Source organism: Bidens hawaiensis, unplaced genomic scaffold (genome assembly GCF_021521415.1).
Source record: "Bidens hawaiensis isolate Kalapana, Puna unplaced genomic scaffold, B.hawaiensis_p1.1 tig00020665_1, whole genome shotgun sequence".
In the NCBI taxonomy this organism is placed as follows: domain Eukaryota; kingdom Viridiplantae; phylum Streptophyta; class Magnoliopsida; order Asterales; family Asteraceae; genus Bidens; species Bidens hawaiensis.
In genome coordinates, this window is record NW_027493169.1 from 306,056 (window position 1) to 328,998 (window position 22,943).

At 35.6% G+C, this 22,943-nt stretch overlaps 1 protein-coding gene and 2 pseudogenes across 3 annotated transcripts; all 3 read right to left on the reverse strand.

Annotated features, from left to right (window-relative positions):
- Nucleotides 1–5,312: 5,312 nt before the first annotated feature.
- On the reverse strand, nucleotides 5,313–7,909 carry LOC143561371 (exocyst complex component EXO70E2 pseudogene; annotated as a pseudogene).
- A 3,510-nt stretch (nucleotides 7,910–11,419) lies between these two features.
- LOC143561372 (protein RIK-like) lies at nucleotides 11,420–19,252 on the reverse strand. 2 transcript variants are annotated; one of them, XM_077049478.1, is made up of 12 exons: nucleotides 19,140–19,252; nucleotides 18,521–18,692; nucleotides 17,905–18,003; nucleotides 17,783–17,817; nucleotides 17,627–17,702; nucleotides 16,968–17,063; nucleotides 16,785–16,871; nucleotides 16,498–16,588; nucleotides 16,271–16,382; nucleotides 13,310–13,697; nucleotides 12,376–12,613; nucleotides 11,420–11,654 (listed from the first exon to the last, which is right to left on the reverse strand). In XM_077049478.1, the coding sequence occupies exons 1-12, from the start codon at nucleotides 19,208–19,210 to the stop codon at nucleotides 11,530–11,532; spliced, it is 1,590 nt and encodes a 529-aa protein (XP_076905593.1). In that variant the 5' UTR covers nucleotides 19,211–19,252; the 3' UTR covers nucleotides 11,420–11,529. The 2 variants fall into 2 exon arrangements, with proteins under 2 accessions (XP_076905593.1, XP_076905592.1); XM_077049477.1 differs by having other exon boundaries at nucleotides 16,271–16,385.
- Nucleotides 19,253–20,489: 1,237 nt separating this feature from the next.
- On the reverse strand, nucleotides 20,490–22,887 carry LOC143561363 (UDP-glycosyltransferase 83A1-like; annotated as a pseudogene). Its single transcript, XR_013140293.1, has 2 exons — nucleotides 22,402–22,887; nucleotides 20,490–21,402 (listed from the first exon to the last, which is right to left on the reverse strand). The product of XR_013140293.1 is annotated as a UDP-glycosyltransferase 83A1-like (transcript).
- Between the last annotated feature and the right edge of the window lie 56 nt (nucleotides 22,888–22,943).

A 22,943-nucleotide genomic window follows, 5' to 3' on the forward strand; every position in this document is an offset into this window, starting at 1 on the left:
TCCAGTACAAACAAAATTTGAAGTTGTTTATTTGGATAATCTAATATAAAGAATGATGACAACAATTATGTGGTCAATAATCATAAAAACGTGTTCACATAAGTACTATATTACGTGGAGAAAAGATACTTATAAGCTATTGTTTTAGAAAATTACATTTCATTTACGCATCTATAAATATCTTACGAAAGTAGCAACATCGTGAACAAAAGTAATAAAATCAATGATCATGAACGTGACAATGCTAATATAATCCCGTCACCGATTTCATGGAAAACCCATCACTCAAAGATCAACTTTGGTTAAACCAATAACTCGTGCATGGAATTTTGTTTCCAACGAGACTTGAACCAATGATCTTCCTAGAGTAGTCACCGGGATGCCACTAGAAATAGAATACGCATTATAAATTTGAACACAATATTTTTCTGCCATTATAGGAATTTATCAATCATCCCTCATGAATTAAAGAAAAAAATGGTAATTACAAGTTTTAAAGGTTGCAATAATATCGGTTGTTTACAATGAATAACAAATAGATTTGATACAAGCATTAATACTAGTACATCTTTCATTTTGATCAATTAGAGAAGTATAGAGATAAATAATATGTATTTATTTTCTTTTTTTAGTAATGTTAATAGGGAACTTAAAAGTTAATATTTTAGAAAAGATATAGTAGTTAATAAAATAATAATGCACCAATTTCCATCCACATTGACTTTTATAATAAAACCGAAGAGATATGGCCAAAAACCTATAGTATATAATAATATAAATCACATTTGTTAAAATAACTTGTGAGTTAAATATAATTAGTCAATGATGATTCAAAGTATACTGAAAAAGCAGAAGAATTTTCAACATAATTTTAACTATGTTCCTATTATATAAAGTTTGAAGTTTTGTTAATATATATTCACTTTGGTTAATATATATTCTCTATTATATAAGATTTTATTCGTCTTGACAATTTTACCGAACATATGTTCTTGATGTCTACGGGACCAAGTGCTAAATAACTAGTGCTTTGTACTAAAAGTACTTTTATAAAACGCTAATAAAATATTTTTCAGTTAAGTACGAACATTCTTAGTTTTTATTTGGTGTCATGTTAGTTTACATATCACTCTACAAATTTTATTAGTTACATACCACGATATGAATTAGCATGATGCTAATAAGTTTTTATATTTTTCCCAGCATGATTGGTTGTTGGTCACGGGCTAAAAAACAGGCAGAAATGATCGACTCTTTGGAACATAACACCACATATAAAATAACGCAATGAATATGATCCTTAGAGGAATACGTAAAAGAGCATCTTGAGCGTAGGCCTTCGAAAAATATCCAGAAGCCTACATGGACCAAACATCTGGACACGCCTATTGTTGCTCTCATTCGCTCATTTTTAATGACTACTCATCATGTTATAAATTATTAAAAATAATTAAAAATACACCAAATGCAAGAAAAAGAAGTTCATCTAAGCTTAAGTGATTGAATGTTTGAATTGTTGCTAAGTCACAAAATATTTATATTCGTAAATAAATATTAAACAGGTTAACTAGAACTAGGGTTGTAAACGAGTCGAGACGAATCGAGCCAGAGTGTGCTTGAGCTCGAGCTCGAACTTAATTGAGCTGGCTCGAGCTCGGCTAGTTTTCTTTATCGAGCTGAAAAATGAGCTCGAGCTCGTCGAGCTGGGCTCCTTTAATTTTTTTAACTTTTTTTATTATTTATTTATTATTTTTTTATTTTATATTTTACAAATTTTGATATATAAAAGACAAAAATTATAACTTTAATATACATATTATATACAATTTATAAACTAGAGAATTTATAACTTTATATGTTTTATTTTAGTTATACTTTTACAAGGTTTTAGGTATCGAGTGGCATAATATATGTATAATTTTTATTTATTTATTTCTTGGTACGCTATTATTATATATAGATAGTTAAATATAGGGTTTAATCTGAATGAGCCAACGAGCCGAGCCACGAGCCGAGCTGACCATGGCTCGAGCTCGGCTTGTTTAGAAATCGAGCTGAGTCGAGCCGAGCTCATTTAGAATCGAGATTTTTTGAGCCGATGTCACACCCGGCCCTGAACGGCGGAAACAGCCGGGCGCGCGCGAGTGGGGATTGATAATTAAGCACGGGCCATTGCAAACATTCAAAGTAAGATTTTCATTGCGCATGAAATGTTTAATACAAATACATTACATTGTTTAAAAATTACATAAAGACATCCAAGTATAAAAACTGTTGAAGATTTCCACGCCATATCCCCTTGCGCGGCGGGAACAACCACGCGCATCGAAGGGATATAACTAAAATCTTCCAAAAAGCTAGTTTTAGATGTTCAGCGTGAGGTGCTCTAAGTGTGACTCCATGCGCTACCTAGTTATCTCCTGAAAGACACGTAAAACATTTGAATCAGTATAAACTGAGTGAGTTCACAGTTTTAGTAACTTGATAATTCGTATTGCATCATAGTCTTGATAAAAATCATTCTGAAACATAATTCTGATAGCATCATTACAACACGTGCTTAGTAAAACATAGTTCTGATAACATATTCTGATAAAATCGTTCCGCGGGCTACGCGCGAACATTTCTGGGAACCGTGCTCGTCTGTGTAAGTGGCGCTGCCACTACGAGCGAAATAAGTAATACCGTCCCGCGGGTTACGCGCGGACACTTCCGAAAAACCGTGCTCGTCTGTGTAAGTGGCGCTGCCACTACGAGCGGATAATACCGTCCCGCGGGTTACGCGCAGACGTTGTGCCGGAAAACAAGGCGCTCGTCTGCGTAAGAGGAGCGACCTCTACGAGCGGGCTCAATCCCATAGTACTGCCCCGTGACATGCTAGGCACTCGTCTGTGTAAGAGGTGCGACCCCTACGAGTGGGCGGATCAAACCAGCAGTCCCTACCCTTAGAGTTCCAATGGTAAAGTGATCACTTACTCGAATCTGGTGCACTAACATCGAAAACCATAGATAACCGTTTGCATTGCTCGTAAATATACCATAATGAAACATTATTTAAGCACATAATTGCTTGCATTGCTTGTAAGAGTATCATGATAAAACATAATTTAAGTACGTGTCCCTCGCCCCGAAAACAGTTTAAAAATAGTGAAAACAGTGAAAATAGGGGCTGTGAGACTCACATGTGGTTCTTGTTAAGGGATTAATCGAGATTCGGGTTTTCTTGGTGTTGGCCTCGGAATTGAAGGTCTAGAATACGATTAAATAACAAGAAGTATATATATTAAGATCAAGAAATAGGAGAATAAGGGTTGGAAAGTAGATCTCAATGTTATAATCTCGGCTTACCTAGTAACAGGATCGGAAATGAAAACAACGGATGCCTGGGAGATGATTAGTGCAAGTTTGCAGTTCTTAAGAGAGAAGTTTGAAGTGTGTTTTGGGTGATAATTTAGGTTACATATTTATAGGCAAACTCAAGGGAACACAATCCCTTGCTTTAGGGGATTGTAATCTTTTCATATCTAGGTGTAATGATGATAAAGTATGGAAATTATTATTATTTATTTAAAAGTGGAGGAGTGGATAAAAGATTCTGATTTGATTTGGACAGGACATGCAGGTCTGTGGTTGGTGAGAGTAGGGTGGCTGACAGTTGACTTTTCATGTTACAGTGTGCTTTTTCAGGTGCTTTTGTCAGTTGTACAGTAAAAAGTGGAAATCTCTGAAACACGCTACTGTTTCCTTTTGGGCGGGAATAATCCCCCTTAAATCTGGAGATTAGGCTAAGTGTTCTGCGCGTATAGCTTTGTGCGCATAGCTTTCTGCGTGAAGGACATTTCTTTGCTGCGGGTAGGTACGTAACCTTCTCGCAGTCAGGGACATTGAGTTTCATTTGTAGATTCTCCAGGTGGTCTTGGTATTTCAACATAGTGATCAGTTATGTTGAAGTCAATTCCATCTTGGAGCTTCAGACAAACTAGCTCTCAATGTTCCCGCCATGCGGGGAGGTTAGTTCCCCTTCCGCACGCGCATAAACGATTTGGGATGCACCCGCCTTAGCATCATGCGGGACGGTCAACCCATTAGACAACATAGAGTTAAGTTATATGAAAACATAAAGCCAAAACATTCGCGCATGGCGCATATAACATATGCCCACGCTGGTCCTTACATCGCGCGCTCGCGCAGGGCGCACATAACGTGCCTGCGCTGACTCTAACATAGCGCGCTCGCGCAGGGCGCACATAACACATGCCCGCGCTGATTCTAATTTAGCGCGCTCGCGCAGGGCGCACATAACACATGCCCGCGCTGATTCTAATTTAGCGCGCATAATATTCACAATCACCTAATTATTAGGTTGATTACTTAGTTTATAGGATTGGGAAAATTACCGGGTGTCACAGCCGAGCTATTTACGAGCGAGCGAGCCACAAGCTTCTTGAACAACCCTAACTCAAACAAGAAAAAAATAAGTATAAAAGGAGATATATATAACAGTAACCAACCTTAAATGTGTTCACTGATTCCTACATGGTCTCACCCTAGACCAAATCTATGCTTTTCTTTAGATTATGTCAAACATTTCAATATTTGACTTTTTAGTAGACTCTTTCATACTACAGCTTTCAAGTTTGATCTTTGAATCACAAATTTTACTTCTATGACTTTTGACTCCTATAGTCCAAACAAAAGCATTAAATCCTCATCTTTTAGGTTTTAAATTAATGGGCCATTTCTTATTTATGGTGCAAAATACAAGACCTTTGTTTATCTAGAAAGTAGAAACCATAAAGCTTTTAGATATTTTTTCCAAAAAGTAAACTGCGGTTTTCATCCCTATGGGTTGTCTAAATCTGCGATTTTAGTCCAATAGTTTCAAATTTATGATTTTCGTCACTGTGGTTCCATTTCACTTGCAATTAAACTCGAAATCATTAACCCCGTTAAGTCTAATCGTTATACCCATCAGCAGCCCCTCACGTGAGGGGCATTTTTGTCCATTTTCACCCCAAATATTTCCCGGTCCTAATTCGCAAGCCCTCAAGTGAAGTGCACACTGATGGATCTATCGACCAGATTTAACGGGACTAATGAAATCGGATTTAACTGCAATTGAAATGAAACCATAGGGACAGAAATCGCAAATTTGATACTATTGGACTAAAACCGCAAATATTGACGAACCCCCAGGGACGAAAACCGCAGTTCACTTTTTCCCGAATAATCAAACACCACCATTGCTTGACTATTGACTTTTGACTTGTGACAATATGAATGAAACTGAAACACAAGTAAGCAAAGCACAAAAAATTACAAAATCATACAATGTACAACTTACAATACATATATGGTAACTGTAACTTGAAAAAGATACACACATGACACAAAACAAGAAATCTGAACATAAAAATAAAAGTATAAAACAAAACACATAAAGCTAATGAAATCACTTTTTATGGAAACTGTGTAAAGATCTCGGAGAACCCTCGAACAGATCCAAAAGATAATTCTCAAGATCATCCGCAGTATACTTGATATACTTTTCGCTTATGTTATTTGCATGTCTCCCGACGAAAGTCCTATACGCTTGAATCACCTTGAGTGACATCGAGATCCTGAGGTCTTCGCAGAGTTGACTATTTGGTATTGACCATCCGGTTTGACTTTTGTAAATCTCTTCGAAGGCGGTGTAGAACCCTTGCAGCCTATCTTTAAGAAGTGACTTCGAGATTGAACCTGAATTACCGGAATGATAAAGTCCCTCGTCTCTAAGTAAACTCAAGATCGAACTCCACGTGGATCTTTCGTAACTCATCGCGTGTTGCTGAAACTTCCAGTTATGTTTTCGGATCCAGTTGTCACCGAGCACGGTTCTTAGCTCTGACCCTTTGACTTTTTCAGCCATGTAATGAATATTATTCATCAGGAACAGGTGTCCCAATGCTTCTTCTCGGTATAATCTCGATTTTTCTTCTAGATTCGATTCGAGAATCGACATTAGTGAGCGAAAATGCAAACCCATCGGAGATAAAGACGAGTTTTCGTTAGTATCGTCTTCAAAAGCGGGACTTGTGTCGGGTGACGACGATGAATCTTGATCTTGATCTTCACCGTGATCCTTCAAAAGGGTGTTTAAAGAATAGCTATACTCGATAAGGGTACGAATGTAATTCATCACGTAACGAGTGAGATGGTGGATCCCGCCTCCTGGGAAAGCCGCGCTTGACACGTTTGACCCCACCGCGTTCTTGAAATCAAGAAACGTTGAAGTGCAACAATCTCCAACTCGAGTCAGCACGTCTTGGAACTCGATTCTTAAATATGATCCGTTTTCATCTGGATAAAAAGACTCGATGTCGGGTTTAAGATCTACTAACACTTCATACATGTCGAGGATCCTGAGTAGCTTTTCGGGTTGGTGGGTCCCAACCGCGATCGCTTCTGCAAAGTTAAGAAGCTGCAAGATTGAAGCTTTTGATGACTCGGCGAAACAGAATGAAGCCGTTGACTCACTTTGATCGAAAATCTGCTCACAGAAGAACTTTTCGCTTGCAAGGTAATTCCTTACAAAGATTTTCAAAGCTTTTATCCACCGTCGGATTTTGTTATTCAACGTAGCCCATTCCATCTTCAAAACATCTTCAATGCTCGATTTTTCCACTTCAAGAATATTCAAACAACCGTCTAAAGCATCTTTACGCGCACTGATAAACGCTTGACAACATTCTTTATTGTAATTCGAATCAAACATCACCTTAGCAATGTTTTTGAGATCCGGAATAATATTAGGATTGACCAAATCCATAATGAAAACCTCGGAACCTCGGCTTAAACTATCTGTTTGAACCGACTCGTCACCCAAATCATCCCCGAAAGAAAATCTTGAACTGTCATCAATCCCGTCATCTTCAGTTGACCGAAAGGAAAACCGTTCACGCTCGAACTGTTGCTTATTATGAACAAGCAAGTGTTTAAATTTCTCCTCGATTCTAGCCATGGACGTCTGAAGAACGTCATTCGCCTTTCGTAAAAGCTCATGTTCTTCACTGTTTTTAACGGGATTCAAGCCCTCTAATCTCTCAATTAACCTTCGAACATCATCAACCGCCTTCAAATACTCCTTAGCTTCATCGGGTCCCGATTCCCATATCATAGATTGACCAACTTCCCATGTCATGACCTTACGGTATATCGAATCAATCTCCCCCTTCATATCACTCAACACTTCATTTCCATCTTGTTCTTCGTCTTTATCTTCGGTGGTCTTTGTTATACCTGCCAACCGTACGCTTAGATCTTCCAAAACTCTAACGGCTTCGTCAGATAACGTCTTGTTGGAGTCCAATTCCGTAATAATAAGCTTAGCAGCAGCTATCATTTTCTCTTCTTCTAGTGTCTCCATCATGAGGTTACAACTTCCCATAAAAATGCACAAATCAATCAAGGAAGTGAAGGAACACCGACACAATTACGCACCCTTTTAAGCTCCAACAATTCTCAGAACTCAAAGACGTGTATCACCGAACACCTTGTGTGCAGTAATAAATAGAAGAATACACACTCTGAACTCAAAGAGTCTTATCCGAACACTCGATGTGCACTATAACATACAAAGAAATCAAATAACAAGACACAAATAAACACCAGAAAGACTATGAACTCACCAAGGCATATCACCGAACACCTTGTGTGCAACAAAACATACAGAAAAAATAATTAAAAGAAAAATCAAAAAACAAGACACAAATACACACCCTTTTGAGCCCAGAAAGTCATATCACAAAATATGCAAACAGAAATCAAGAAACAAGACACAAATACACACCAGAAAGACTACAAACTTACAGAGGCATTTCAACAAACACCTTGTGTGCAATACAATATACAAAAGAAATAATTAAACAAAACACAAATACACAGCAGAAAGACTATAAACTCACAATATACAAAAGAAATATTTAAGCAAGACAGAAAAAAAAAAGAGTATGAACTCACAGAGGCATTTCAACAAACACTTGGTGTGCAAATAAAAAACATGTAATAATAATAATAATAAACATCATCAATATTCGTAATCTGTTACCGACCCAGAAGAGAAAAAGTAAAGTAGATCCCAAATTTTAAAAGTTGCCAATAATAATAATATTAATAATAATCAATCAATCAATGGAAATAGAAGCTTCAGTTCTTACCCGGAAAGTGATGAATAATAATAATATTAATATTATTATTATTATTAAGTGTTGTTCCAGAAAAGTACAAAAGAACTTACATGTGACAGGTACTAGAAGCAAACAAAACACAACCAATTTGAAGGGTTTTTAAATCAAGAAAATATTAGGGTTTATGATGAACTAGTAGGACAGACAGACAATTGACAGTCGTCTTTCGGAGGTTTCAAGGTTAGTTTTTGTCAATAATAATAATAATAATAATAATATACAGAGGCAGCTGCAGCAGCTGGTGGTCTTTCATCGGTTAATCCGTAGATGAAGGTTTGCTGACGTGGCGGAAGGTTATTGGGTGTTGTCAAGTCAAACTTGGACCATTGACCAACATGCTTACCCGTTAATCCGTTATAATAACTCGAAAGAACTCAGCGTAACAATTTTATTTGAATTTTTTTTACACATGTGTAATACGTAAGTGTAAATAATGTACAAAAAATTACCGTAATTTTTTACACACCGAAACGACTTTTTACACGTGTAACTAAAGTTTAAACTTGTGTAATCAACAAAAATTTTTATTCTCTCTTCTGATTCTTTTTTTAATCAAATTTAATCTTATCCATATATTCCAACTCATTTAATTAAATATGTGGTTTAAAATTGAGTTCTTAAAGTTCTTAAAACTTATCAAGTTCTCAAAATATCCCTCCCATATATATATATATATATATATATATATATATATATATGGCTTTTTAATTATTATTATTATTATTATATGGGAGATATTAGGGATGACGGATGACTCTGAATAGCCAAGTTTCGAATCTTGATCTCATCGTTTTTAGCGTCTTCTCGTTGTCGTGCTGTTTAGTGGGCGTGGGAGTCGGGTCTTATCCGGGGAATCCCTCAATAGATAGACCGCTAGGGGCTACGTCCGTCCGGACTCATGGCTGACTCGGGCTAACTTTAACCAATAGGCCGCGCCGCGTACGGAATATCTGGCGTTACTTAGTTGGTCGTTCCAAAAAAAAGTTATTATTATTATTATTATTTAAAAGTTACAAATTTGGTCCTCAAATTTGAAATATTGAAAACTTTTAGCTAAAGGATTTATAAAAGAGTTGCATGATAGTTATACTACTCACCATTAAATCCCAATAAACTTTTAACAAAAAAAGGTTAAAAAGTGAAGCTATTTTTTCCCTTTTATCTATTGCTTAATGCATAGTAAATAAAGATGAGGAACTAAGAGCATTCTCAGTCCGTTCCTTATAAATATTATAAATATGTGAGTGAGTTTTGTAAATTGTATGGTATAATTATAATGGTTGTGAGTTTGAGATAACATGTTATGTATGAAAGTTAAATTTGGGTTTTTACTGTTTACACAGTATAATTTTTTTTATATTTTCTGAAAGTGTTTGTGAGTGGAGAAAAGAGAAAAAATAATAATAAATGTATAAAAAAATATTATTTAATTGAGAAGAAGAAGATAGAAAATATAGTAATTGTTAGTGTAATTATCTTGATATGGTCGAGAATGAGTTGGAAATGCTCTGAGTAGATCTAAAATGCGATGATATTCCTTAAAGGTAAGTGCCAAATCAAAGGTTTCTTCTATAAACCAAAGGTAATGACGTCTACGTTAGAAGTTCTAGAGTTTTGAAAGACTATTTTATTAAAGTTTCAATATCACATAATTCTAGCTTATATGACCTTATGGCTTATATATTGAAAATAAGTACAATACGAAAATCAATATAATAATGTGAATACATTATTATTCTGCAGAAGAATGGTTGAGACCATGTGATGAAATTTAATGATCCCAATTACAACCCTAAAAATGGCATCATGTGATGACCAATTTAATGAATCTAATTATAGTGTTTGTTTGAATGTTCTATGACATATCATCTTGGTGGTTTGGTTGCTTTTTGTGTATATTTTAAAAAAAATATTAACAATGGTTCGGGTATTTGAAAAACCCGGTTTCGACTTTTGGAAAAACCCAAGTTCTGGGTATGGAATCGGTTTCGGTATTTTGGGTATTACCGGGCGTAAATCGGTTCCGGTTCATGATACGGGTTTTAATACTGAATGCATATTATATCCGTACCCTATGAGTATGATCACGTATGAGCTCGGGTATTAAAAACCCGGATATAAAAAAACTTGGTCTCTTTTTTTCCAAGGCCGGATCCGGGTTCAGGTTGATATTTCTATATAATATTCTCTATCGGGTTTGTAAGAAAAAAAACATATGATCAAACTCAAATAAGTCTTTTTCATATACATTTTATAATTTGTATGAGTTGTATTTAAGATATCATGTGATAAATTCGTAAATGTATCAAAGAAAAAACAAACATAAAAAATTGAAACATGTTGGTTGAGGCGATTGGGTTTGGTGGTGGCAACGAGGATTGTCAGGTAACTGGGGTGGTGCGGTGGTTAGATGATGGCGTTGGTCGGAGGGGACAAGGAGACGACAACAAGGTGTCAATGGCGCTAGCCACGACAATCAAGGGTGCAAACAATTTGCTGTTCACAAGCTACTTAAGACCAGATCGATAAAAAGCTCGAATCAAGTCAAGTCTTTTGAAGCCCGAGCTTGAGCCTTGAACAAGGAGATTGTTTAGGCTCATTAAGTCTTATATATTTTTTTAATGCCAACATTTTTGGACTTCTATGTATTATTTTTCCACCACAAGCCGAACTCGAGTTGAGTTTTGGCTCATATAAGGTACCACACACAAGCTCATGTCAAGCTAGGCTCATTTAAAGTTTCTCACAAATTAGCTCGAGCCGAGGCAAACCACGCCAAACTTGAGCATCACTAGCTGAGCTCAACCCCAAAAACATAGACTTGAATAAAGCTGAGCTCAAGTTACAGAAAAGCTAACGAGTCAAACTCATATCGTGCAATGCTTGGGCTCGTCTGTACACCCCTAGCAACATCAGCAACGGTTGCCAGGGTGTATTATAGTTTTTATCAGCAAAGTCAGATAATTTATAGATTTTATTACACAAGATTATTATAATCCTATGGTCAAAGACAAGATCTTCACCACATTTTTTATACGCGACCGGACATGTTTTTGTTAGAAATATCATAAAAACCATAAAGTGTAAAATCAACATCAGTACGTTTCGGTACCTACTGATCTCATCCCTACTTAAACTCTTACCGTTAACCATTTGTCACATCATGTTCGGATTTTTTAAAATTTTTATAACAAGTTTCATTTTGCCATTAGGCAAATTTCTTGAAACTCAAGTACAATGACATCTATATATCAACTTAAAAACTAGCACTTAAAAATACAAGCACGCCGCGCCTATGGTTTCACACGGCCCAGAAAGGTTTAGAACCCTGCAACGATTTTGAACCTTTCGTTACAGCATCCGCAGGGGTGTCTTCGTCTTCATCATCATCTTCATCTCCATACGCCATCAAACTAACTAACGTTTCTGAAACAAGTCGAGACAACGAGTCACAAACTCAAATAATTTACCAACATTTTCCGTCCAAAATTTCATATTCGAAAGGCTAAGATTGTAAGCTTACAAGCAAGACCGGGTGGTCGACCGACCCCAGCCCAACACCCTTATAGGGCCGAATTTTTTATTTTTTAAAAAAATTATATATACCTTTTTGAGAAAAAAAATGTTTTTTAATGTTTAAACCCAATTATTAAACTAATTTAAGGCCCAAACGTTTTCATGATCGAATGGTTAAAATTGTAAGCTTACCGGCAAGGCCGGGTATGAGGCAGGGCCGGGTGGTTGACCCACCATGGGCTGACACCCCGATAGGCCTGAATTTTTATTTTCTTTCTTTAAATTATATATATATATTTGAAAAAAAAATATGATTTTTAATGTTTAAACTTTAAACCCAATTACTAAACTAATTTAACACCCAAATTTTTTCATGATCGAAGTTAAGATTGTAAGCTTACCGGCAAGGCCGGCTATGAGGCAGGGCTGGGTGGTCGACCGACCCCGGCCTGCCCCGACACCTCGATAGGCCCAAATTTTTATTTTTTTATATTATATATATTTTTTTGAAAAAAAATGTGTTTTAATGTTTAAACTTAAACCCAACTACTAAACAATTTAAGGCCCAAATTTTTTTTCACCTTCAGCCCAAAACATTTTCACGATTCTCAAAGACGGCATGCTTGCTTACCGGGCACTAATTTGGCAGCTTTGGTTTCTGGTTTGGAGGTATTCACTTCCACCGCCTTTGTGACGGTGGTGGATGAATCAAACTTTGGAGGTGTGGGGACCGCTGTCCTTGAAGGCGGCGCAGGCGGGGGCATGGTTCTCGGAGGAGGTGGCAGCATGCCATTGGATGCTGACTGGACCGGCTTCTTTGGCTGTGGAATCGATGGTTTCACTTCACTTTGGTTCAACATTTCTGACACCTGTTACAAGTCATAAGCATACAATCCAATATGATTCTCAATAATCGGTTAAAATCGACAAGAACATAAGATCCATTGTCAGCTGTAAACTTCACACAAGGTCAAGTAAATACCTGTAATATTAAGTAACAAAAGTCAGAGCCAAAATCATCGCAACTGTATATTAATAATATTAATAAAAAAGAACGTAAAATGTACCCTATAACTAAATGCAATAAATATTGAATAAATAATCAAAATACAATTTAACAATATACTTATCAAACACTGTTGATAAAAAGCTATTGTACACGAGTTGATTAACTGACATTGTTTGTTGCTGTGTTTCTTTGAGACTACACGAGTTTTTTTTTTAAAAAACGTAACATTTAAACAAAAAGACGTTAGAACAAAATTTGCTAAAATTTAAAGATATAAGGAAACCAAAATCATTGAGATTTTTTAAAATTTAAATTTTGTGATATACAGACTTTTTAAAACTAATTTGAGATTCTTTTCTTAAAATATCTTTGCTAAATTAATAATTATTTAACAAATGAATAATAAATATTTAAGAATTTGTGAGAGTGAATGTGGTGATGACGCCTAAGCAAAAAGTGGTAGTCTTTTATTTAAAAGTATAGATTTTTAATTCTAACGGGTCAAAATTATAGATATAAGATTATAATACATACATACAGTTTAGAGCACAGATACCTGAAGTGTTTTAACGGGCCCTTCTTGAAACTTGCGTTTCTGAACGGGTTGTTTTTCCTTCTTAGAAACCGTGCTTGCAGCCGTGTTTCCAACTTTCTGGGTAACAGAAACTGTAGAAGTGATGGGAGAAGTTACTTGCTTGAGGGCCAAGGCGACTTGTTGCAAAGGCGTTGCTTGTGGATATATCCCACCAAAACCGTTATAGCTTGTACCATGTGAAACCACAGGGTATGTAACTAAAGAAGTTGCAGGGGGTTGACCAAAGCCTGCAGTCAATGGTGCTGAGCTGGCAGTTATTTTGGTGGTGGCTTCAACAGCCGGATTCTGGACCCCTAGTGACAACTTTGGCGGAGGTGGGACCGCACCGTAAACCTTAACCGATGATACCCTGGGACAGTGAAATGGAGATAAAAAATAATATATATTTTTTTAATAAAATGGCTATGTAAAATATATGTATCCATATACATATCAAAAAATTTAAGAGCTTCAAGAGCTTGTAACAACCAAATCATTCTATTTATTTACTTTATATATATTTAATATTATTTGAGGGTAGACGTGCCATTAATGAATTGTAACTTTGTGATTACATATATGTAATCATATAATGATACAAATACATTTAATAAATGACAAAATTACCCTCAAATAATATTAAATATATAAAATAAATAAATAAAATACGGGTTGTTACAAGATGTTAAAGTTATTAACTTTTTGAAGTTATATATATATATATATATGGTGAGGATCCTAAGAGAACTTTTTGAAATTGAGAACTTTGAGAACCATTTTTGGCCCACAAAAAAACCCTTAGAAAATTATAAAACAAAAATTTTTAAAAACTAAAAAAACCAAAAAAATTTATTTTTCATCCCAGCTTCATTAAAAAAAACCCTAAATTATCATTTATCTTGATTGTACATATGTTTATAAAGTCGATTCAGGTGCTCTGGGAGTGCTTGGAGGGTAGAAGAGTGCCGAGGAAATACATAGAGATAATTATGGATATGTATACCAGGAGTGAAACAAGTGTCCGTGCGCCAGTGGGGGATACTGATTTCTTTCCTGTAGAGGTAGGTCTTCACCAGGGGTCAGCGTTGAGCCCGTTTCTTTTTGCAGTAGTCTTGGATGAGTTGTCGAAGTCGATTCAGGGGACTCTCCCGTGGTGCATGATGTTCGCAGACGATATTGTGTTACTTGCTGAGAAAAAACAAGATCTAAACATGAGGCTTGAGGAGTGGCGAACAACCTTAGAGACAAAAGGTTTAAAGATTAGCCGATCTAAGACGGAGTACCTACACTGTGATTTTGGTGAGATAAACGACAGTGAAGACACACACATCACAATTGAAGGGCAGGTGGTCCCGCAGGTAACGAAGTTCAAGTATTTAGGATCATTTGTACAGAGCGATGGGGAATTAGACAGTGATGTGACCCACCGAGTTCAGGTAGGATGGTGTAGATGGAAAGCAGCCACAGGTATATTATGCGACAAGAGTTTCCCGACTAATCTGAAGGGAAAATTCTATAGGGTGGCAGTTAGACCTGCAATGCTATATGGAACAGATTGTTGGGCCATCAAGAAGGCACAAGTGCGGAAGATGGAGGTAGCAGAAATGAGAATGCTACGTTGGATGTGTGGGCACACAAGGCTAGACAGAATAAGAAACGTTGTGCTTCGCGAGAGATTAGGGGTGGCGAACATAGCTGACAAGATAAGAGAGTGGAGATTGAGATGGTTTGGACATGTAAAGAGAAGACAGACGACGAACCTGTTAGATCCGTAGAAAACATTACTATAGAGGGGAGGAGGGGTAGAGGACGACCGAAATTGACTTGGGATGAGAGGATTAGGCATGATTTGATAGACCTAAACCTCTCCGAGGACATGGTTGAGGATAGGAATTCGTGGAGAAGTAGAATTAAAGTTAAGGATTTTTAGAGAGAATTGAATACCTTAGGGCTTAGACTTAACTTATTTAGGTCACATACCATAATGGTATTTCCCTTACATATTTTATTATTATTATTATTATTAGCTTTTATATTGCGGTTAAACTGTGACCTTATTATTAATATTATTATAATTAGTAGTAGTTTTTTATATAACTGTTAAACTTTGATTTCCTTTTTTTGCTTCATACACATGTTCTTAGAGCCGAGGGTCTCTCTGGAAGCCACCTCTTTATTCCTTTGGATAGAGGTACGGTGTGCCTACATCCCACCCTCCCCAGACCCTACCTATAGCTCTGCTGTCGGTGGGATTTTACTGGGTATGATTGATTGATTGATTGATTGATGTTTATAAAGAATAACATGTATAAAATTAAAAAATACGTATTATATGTATATGCATACTTTTGCTAAACCGTATTTTTTTATGAAACCGGGATGAACAATAAATTTTTTTGGTTTTTTTACTTTTTTTGTTTTCGCGTTTTTTTGTTTTATAATTTTTTTTTATTTTTCTTAAAAGAATTTTTTTTGTGGTCGAAAATGGTTCTCAAAGTTCTCAGTTTCAAAATGGTTCTCACATGATCCTAATCCTATATATATAGGGTAGAGATACTGTACGCTAATGCCTTAACCCACGAGAGGTACGCGAGACGCTCAAAGGCAAAAAACAAAGGCAAAAACCTAAAACGCTCAGAAAACACTCACAAAAACTTAAACGCTCAGCCAAAAACCTAAAACGCTCAGAAAACGGTCTTCGTGAAAAAAGTAAAAAATTGATCGGTTAACGATCCAAAACTGTTTTTTTTCAGTTAACCAATGATTAATTGGATATGTATTGACGATTCCGAGATTTTGGGATGTGATTTCATGGATCGGTTCGTGAAAAACGGGATCCACGTACGTTAAGGATTAATGTATTGGATCTTTTCACTATATATATATATATCCTATATATATATATATATATATATTATTCACGTTAATGCACAGCATAACTACCTAGAGGCACCACATTCTGCACATATCGTATCTAGAAGATTCTCAGCAAGAAGCTTTGCATGTTCAAGGCTTTTAGGATTACTACTTGACAAAAACAGATGTAATGGTTGTTGTTCTGCAATGCAAATAAATGGGAATATAATAAGTATATAACAATTTACGCGTTTAAAAATAGAAACGAGAAGATGTCACAAAAATGATATAAATATTAAAGTATTAAACGCTACCTTCAGCATTTGTTGTTAAATTTCCTGAACCGCGCCCTCTAAGTAACACTTTTGATCCTGTTTCATTCATAATGTGATTTACATACTGATCCTGCATGTACAAAACCCAACCAGAAGCAACAAAAAAGAACTCTCCCGATCGTACGGAGATTTCAGGGAAAGCTTCGAAATTAGAATTTTTCAACTTCATCATACTAAGAAGTTTTATTAAATTTACTAAAAGTAAATAATAGAAAAAGAAAAAGATCAATATCGTAAAACACGGAGTAAACGTTAGAGGAGTTCACATTTGGTCCACGGATACGCGCGGTGATGTTCAAGGAGGGGTCCGGTTCAAAGCCCAAGAACACACATGTACTAAATGGTTGAACCGCCTAACGAATAAGAGCATGTGAAATGATTTAAAGTCAATGATTTGGGATTTTGGTCAATGCACCGTTTAAGAATATTATTATTAATTGATATTGCACCTTTAAGCCATTGCCTAGAGGACCCTGCTTCAGGATATCTTCTACCATGGCAGCTGCTTGATCAACGGCTTTTATCCTGTCTGCTGTTGTTTCCAACTACAGTCGCAAACGAATATTATGACCTTGAAAATTCACTTCAATGTAAACTTAAATGCCTAAATTTTTAAAAATTGAAAACGTAGAATTTAGAAAACTATTAACTTTTTGAAGTAACTGCTTACCATTGGTGATTTTAAGGTTTGATTCGGTGTGACGAGAAATACAGTCATTTTAGATCATTAGGTAAAATATAACTTAATTTCATACATTTTTAGACTTGTTCTACAAATTCAAAGAATATAAAATGTTTTTCTATTACTGAATAAGTCATACTGTTTTCCAATAAACTTTAACAGAATACGTTATCGGAACATATGAAGGATGTAACGTATGCTAAAAAAATAGGAACAGTGTGACTATTAATAATCAAAAAAATTAGCTCCTAAATTAAGACAGTGCATTAGAATTTGGACCCTGATATCTTTTTATCAGCTATAAAAATATACATAAAAGTTCCCGTCTGCAAACTAAAACTTCTAACTAATTACCTTGCTTTACATATATTGTGTTTTCACCAAAATAACCAACAATCTGGAAACGGAAACAAAAGGCGATCTTACGTGAGTTCCAGCCGAAATGTGAAGATATAACAGTTTTTCACCGTCCGATGGTGCGTTTGGTGGCCGATATCTACCCCTGCAGAAGCCATTCTATATCAACATAACGAAATATATATATATATATATCCCAAATTCACATTAAAGTGAGATACTTGCCTAGTTATCACTATGGCACCAGTGCTCATCTGAATCTGCACAAGTTACAACACACAGTAAGTGTATATCTCAGTTATTTAAACTCATTAATAGTTAAAACAAACAGCAGAATGTATATTAACCTCTTCTTGTGTTTGCCGTTTCGTGAGCCTATACCGAACAGATGACTCTGCATCATTTATAACGATTTCCCTTGCAATCAACTCCTCCTGAATCTTCGGCTACAAGAACGACATTCAAATTCAATTTCTTCATTCATATCATTACAAAACAAAACAGTAACCCTAAAAACAATCTTATAACTAACTTATATCAAACATATCTCAAATCAAAAAGAAACTATGCAGTTAATGCGAAAAAATATCAGAAATCAGTCAAGGACCTTGAGATACAGATAATTGCGGTGAGAGTGTGAGACATATATAATTTTAATATCATGTAGAATTTATATATATAGCAATTTAACACTAACAATTCAGTATACTCTCCTACCATTAACAAATTAACCTTTTGCAACTTCCAACATAAACACTAAAATTGACAATATAGACTTAAAAACCTTATATAGAGAAAATCGCCATATGTTGGTCAAATACCGGTCTATATAGTTGATGATATCGGGACTGTTATTTTGCACCGATATTTTACCAAGGGACCGATTTCAGCGATATCAACTGCATAGCAAGGAACAATATGTGCAACCAAAACAACAAATAATTAAAAAAAACGATATCTTACTTGAATCTTTTGAGCCATAAGAACCTGCTGCAAGTTCCCATAACAAGCAGTCGAAACCGGACCGACACCGGGCCCGATAAAAGCACCCATATTTCCCAATGGAAGCATCCCAGGGACTGCTAATCCAGCTGAAACCAAGGATTCAGCAGGCTGATCCCATTTTCTCTTTTTCCTGCAATAATATCATTTTTGTCATAAATTCAACTTCAAAACCATAAAAAGGTAACACCTTTAAAACATTCGGTTTGATAGTATTCAAATTAGATGGAAAATTTGACAAAAGGGTTATCAAATAATATCATTATTGTCATGAATTCAGCTTCAAAACCCCAAAAAGGTTAAATCTTGATAACATTAGGATTTGATTGCATTCAAATTAGATGGAAATTTTGAGAAAAGGGTTATGAAATAATATCATTATTGTCATGAATTCAACTTCAAAACCATAAAAAGGTGAAATCTTGATAACATTTGGAATTTGGATTGATTGTATTCAAATTAGTTTATAAATTAGAGAAAAGGGGTTATCAAATAATATCAATATTGTCATGAATTCAGCTTCAAAACCATAAAAAGGTAAAATCTTGATAACATTGGGTTTGATTGTATTCAAATTTACCTTTGTTTGGTGTTGGATGAATCATGGGTTGATTCATGGATTGAAACCCTAGATCGATCGTCTTCTGTCATGCTGGATTGAAGGATAATAATAATAATAATAATAATAATATTGTTGTTGGTTTTATCTGGTACAGGATTTATGAACAATTGGGTATTTCTTCATATTTGTGTGTTAAATTGCATAAAGATGTCTTGGTTTATGTGTATATTGTATTTATGCCCTTTAACTTTAAAAAGTTTCACTATAAGGCTCCCGGTTGTGTAGCCGCCAAGAGTAGGAATGAGCAAATTTAGTACCAGTACCGAAATCGGTATCAAAGTTTTGAGTTTCGGTAACGTATTTCCCGAATTTTACCAAAATTTTAGTACCGGTACCAAGAATTTGCAATTTTCGGGATTAGGATTTTCGGTACCGGTGTTGTACATATCTCATCCCTAGCCAAGAGGGTGTCAAAATCCAACTCATCCGCGAAAGCTATCACCAAACCAGAACACAACCGCTCTCATGCAGGTGCCAACCCATTTTACCCTATGTCCTCCACCCATTTTGGTGGATGGGGTCCACTTCAAACTCACCAATCATACACGCACACATACATATTCGATATTATTAAGTATTAGTTAAACCCAATTTAAACTATAACACGATAGTTAAGGATGAACTAGTTAAAAACTTCACTGTCTATATGGTAGTGACGTGACGTACTAACTATACCAACCTTAACCCAAAATACACATCATAACCACTAAAAGAATCAATAAAATATCAATTTGAAATATCTCATTCTGATCAAAAGCCAAAAAATATCAATTTGAAATTTGGAAAAAACTTAACGTCATTAATTTTTTTTAACGGAGGTCTAATGAAAACAAATAGTATGAAAGTTGGGACCGGTGACAATTCTTTTTCAAATTGGTATTATTATCGGTCAATTGCAATAAGTTGGGATTATTAAAATCCAATTTTCCTAAAAATTTTAATTAGAATTCATCCCATAATTTATCAAGCAATTTCTTGTTTTTTAACATGCATCTAGCTAATTATAGGATAGTTCTATTTTTTCCTTAGTTTCAGCCACCTTGTTTTGTTGTGGTGTTAAACAGTTTTAAGTATAGTAATTTGATGATAGATGTCATGTCATGTTTTGGAATTATTGAAACTGTGTTGGATATGATGCCTCAATGCCTTGTGGGGTTGTTAAATAGCAAGTTAAATAGCAAGTGTTATTAATATCCATTGCAACCCAAAGATTACATAAAGAAGGTGAAACATATGAAATATCTTAATTCCAACCAAAGTGAGAGTAGAAACAAAGAGACAATGTTTTACAAATTCAAGTTCTCATTGTTAGATAGTGTCCTTGGCATTGTCATCACTCTCTTGTATCCATTCAATAAAATTGTTTACATTTTTGTGTGAGCGCCCCCCCTTTACTTACGCTACTTGTTACCTTTTCTTTAATATCCAACGCGTTAGCTTTGTATGTTGCGTCACTTAGCAGCTGATCCACCTTTACTTTTTATTTCTCCCCCGGTGATGATTCCCATTTCATCTTTTTCAAAACCTAAACCAGTCCTCCAGATGTCACAAACATAAGTTGCATTGTGAAACTGATCAGAAAAGTAAGGCCAACACAAAAAAGGCACCGCGTTTGTGACACCTTCTAAAGTAGAGTTCCAACCATATTGACTCATGAAACATGCTACGGAAGTGTGAGCCAAGACCTTCTGTTGTGGTGCCCAACTCACGATTCTTCCACGAGAGCCTACTCTTTTCATATATCCATCCGGATAATTAGTTGTAGTCTCCTTGGTCATACCTGGTCTCACCACCCACAAGAATGGTTTATTGCTAAGCTCAAGACCAAGGGCCAATTCTTCGAATAGAGTTTGGTTGAAAATGGTGAAGCTCCCAAATGCAATATAAATAACTGAACACATTGGTTGTTGATCTAGCCATGCTAAGCAGGTGGTGTCTTCTTGCCAAAAATGGCCTGCCTGGTTAGCGAGTCGATTGCTTGCCAATAGAGGTCCAATAGGCAATAGTTGTGGGTACATGCTAAAAGCTGCGGTTTCCAGCTCAGGACTTGAGTTACATATAAACCATTATGTCAACCTCGAAGCCTCTACGGCTTGCACTATGACATGAAAGAAGGCTTCTACCGTAGCTGAGTCCTCAAAGCACGCCCATGCAAGGTTACTAGGTTTTATGGGTGGCATGGTTTCAGACAATTGAATTATGTTATGATTTAGAGGTATGCCTACAATAAATGGTTCAAGAAAGATTAATTGAAAGTTATCATAGTACATATTCATTAACAAAAATTACCAAAATAAACAAGTTTACGACCTTACTCGCCCAAAATGGACATTCAAAAGCATCCTTTGCACAAAAACACATAAAAAAAAACAAAGAAAAGACCATTATGGAGTGGACAAATGAGTATCGCTGGCTAAGACGGTAGAGGGTGCGTTAAATTTTAGCCTAACAAAAAAAACATGAAAAGTACAATGGAGTTCCAATTAAAATTTTACACGTGTTAAGTGTGGGCTAAGTTTAGCTTTAAAATTTAGCCTACCTTTTTAGCCGTCATCTAAAAAAGTACAGGCCAGATTTTATCCTACGAATAAAAGAGCATGCTAATTATAAATTTTCAACCTTCCTTCCACATCTCCACATCTAAAGCGCAGACGAATTAAATTTTATCTGTCTTAGACGACGCTTTTATTCCTTTTGATAAATTTAAAGCTCAATGTTCGTTTTGTTAATAATTTCGCACAACTTGCTCATTCTGATGATGTTACCGTTCATTAAAGAATGATATTAAAGGTTGCGTGGGTTGGGTAACGAGTTCAAATTATATATGCATGATTACAACAAAAGTTTTATCAAAACAAAAAGAAATAACTATGGTTTTTATCATTGTGGTCTATTCAAATTTGTTATTTTAGTCCAAAAGTTTAAAATTTGTTATTTTTGTCCCTAAGGATTCATTTACATTGCAATTTTTGTGCATAAGGTTTCGTTTCATCGCGATTTTTGTCCCTGTGGTTTTTTAAAATTTGCTATTCCAATCCAAAATATGTTAACGAAAAGGACGAAAATTGCAAAGAAAATGAAACCTTAGGGACGAAAATAGAAAATACTAAACTTTTGAACCGAAATAACAAATTTGAATAACTCAAACAAAAATCTGAATCTTTTAAATAAAAATAAATGTTGTGTGATATATAATTATATATGTGCATGTATGGCTCACCATATTTGTTTATGGTGCCATCATCAATCAGTTTCTGATAAGACAATATGGATGCCAATGTAGCAACTGAGGCAGGCCAAAAGGCAGCTCTTCTAATTCCCATATTCTTAGCTACTTGTGTAGCCCATCCCATGACATCATCAGCAATAACACAAGTAACCTTATTGTTGTCTTCTTTATTAATCTTCTCTATTAATTCTTCAAGCTTGTGAGGCATGGTTTGCAATACTGACAAGGTCAACTTACAAAGATCACTCCTGTCTTCCCATGGCTCTAACCCGTCAGGGATCGAGACCATACACATAAGATCCCCGAAACTATCTTTGTCTAGCCAATTGCTCGTCACGAGCTTGTGGTTAATCTCGGTGTTAACAAATGTAACTTTGATTCCTTGCTTGACTAACCGTTGAGCAAGCTCCAATATAGGAATTACATGGCCTTGCGCCGGATATGGTATTACTAGAACATGAGGTTTTGCCATGATTTTCAAGTATACTTGAATATTGTTCATTATTTATAGACAAAAACAGCCTTGTAGAATT

Coding starts and splice junctions, on each gene's coding strand:
- LOC143561372 (XM_077049477.1), bottom strand. CDS start 19,210: ATGACAGAAGACGATCGATCTAGGGTTTCAATCCATGAATCAACCCAT. Junction 18,693..19,139: donor TCATCCAACACCAAACAAAG/GTAAATTTGAAT, acceptor ATATTATTGCAG/GAAAAAGAGAAAATGGGATC. Junction 13,698..16,270: donor GCAGAATGTGGTGCCTCTAG/GTAGTTATGCTG, acceptor TCACTGTCCCAG/GGTATCATCGGTTAAGGTTT.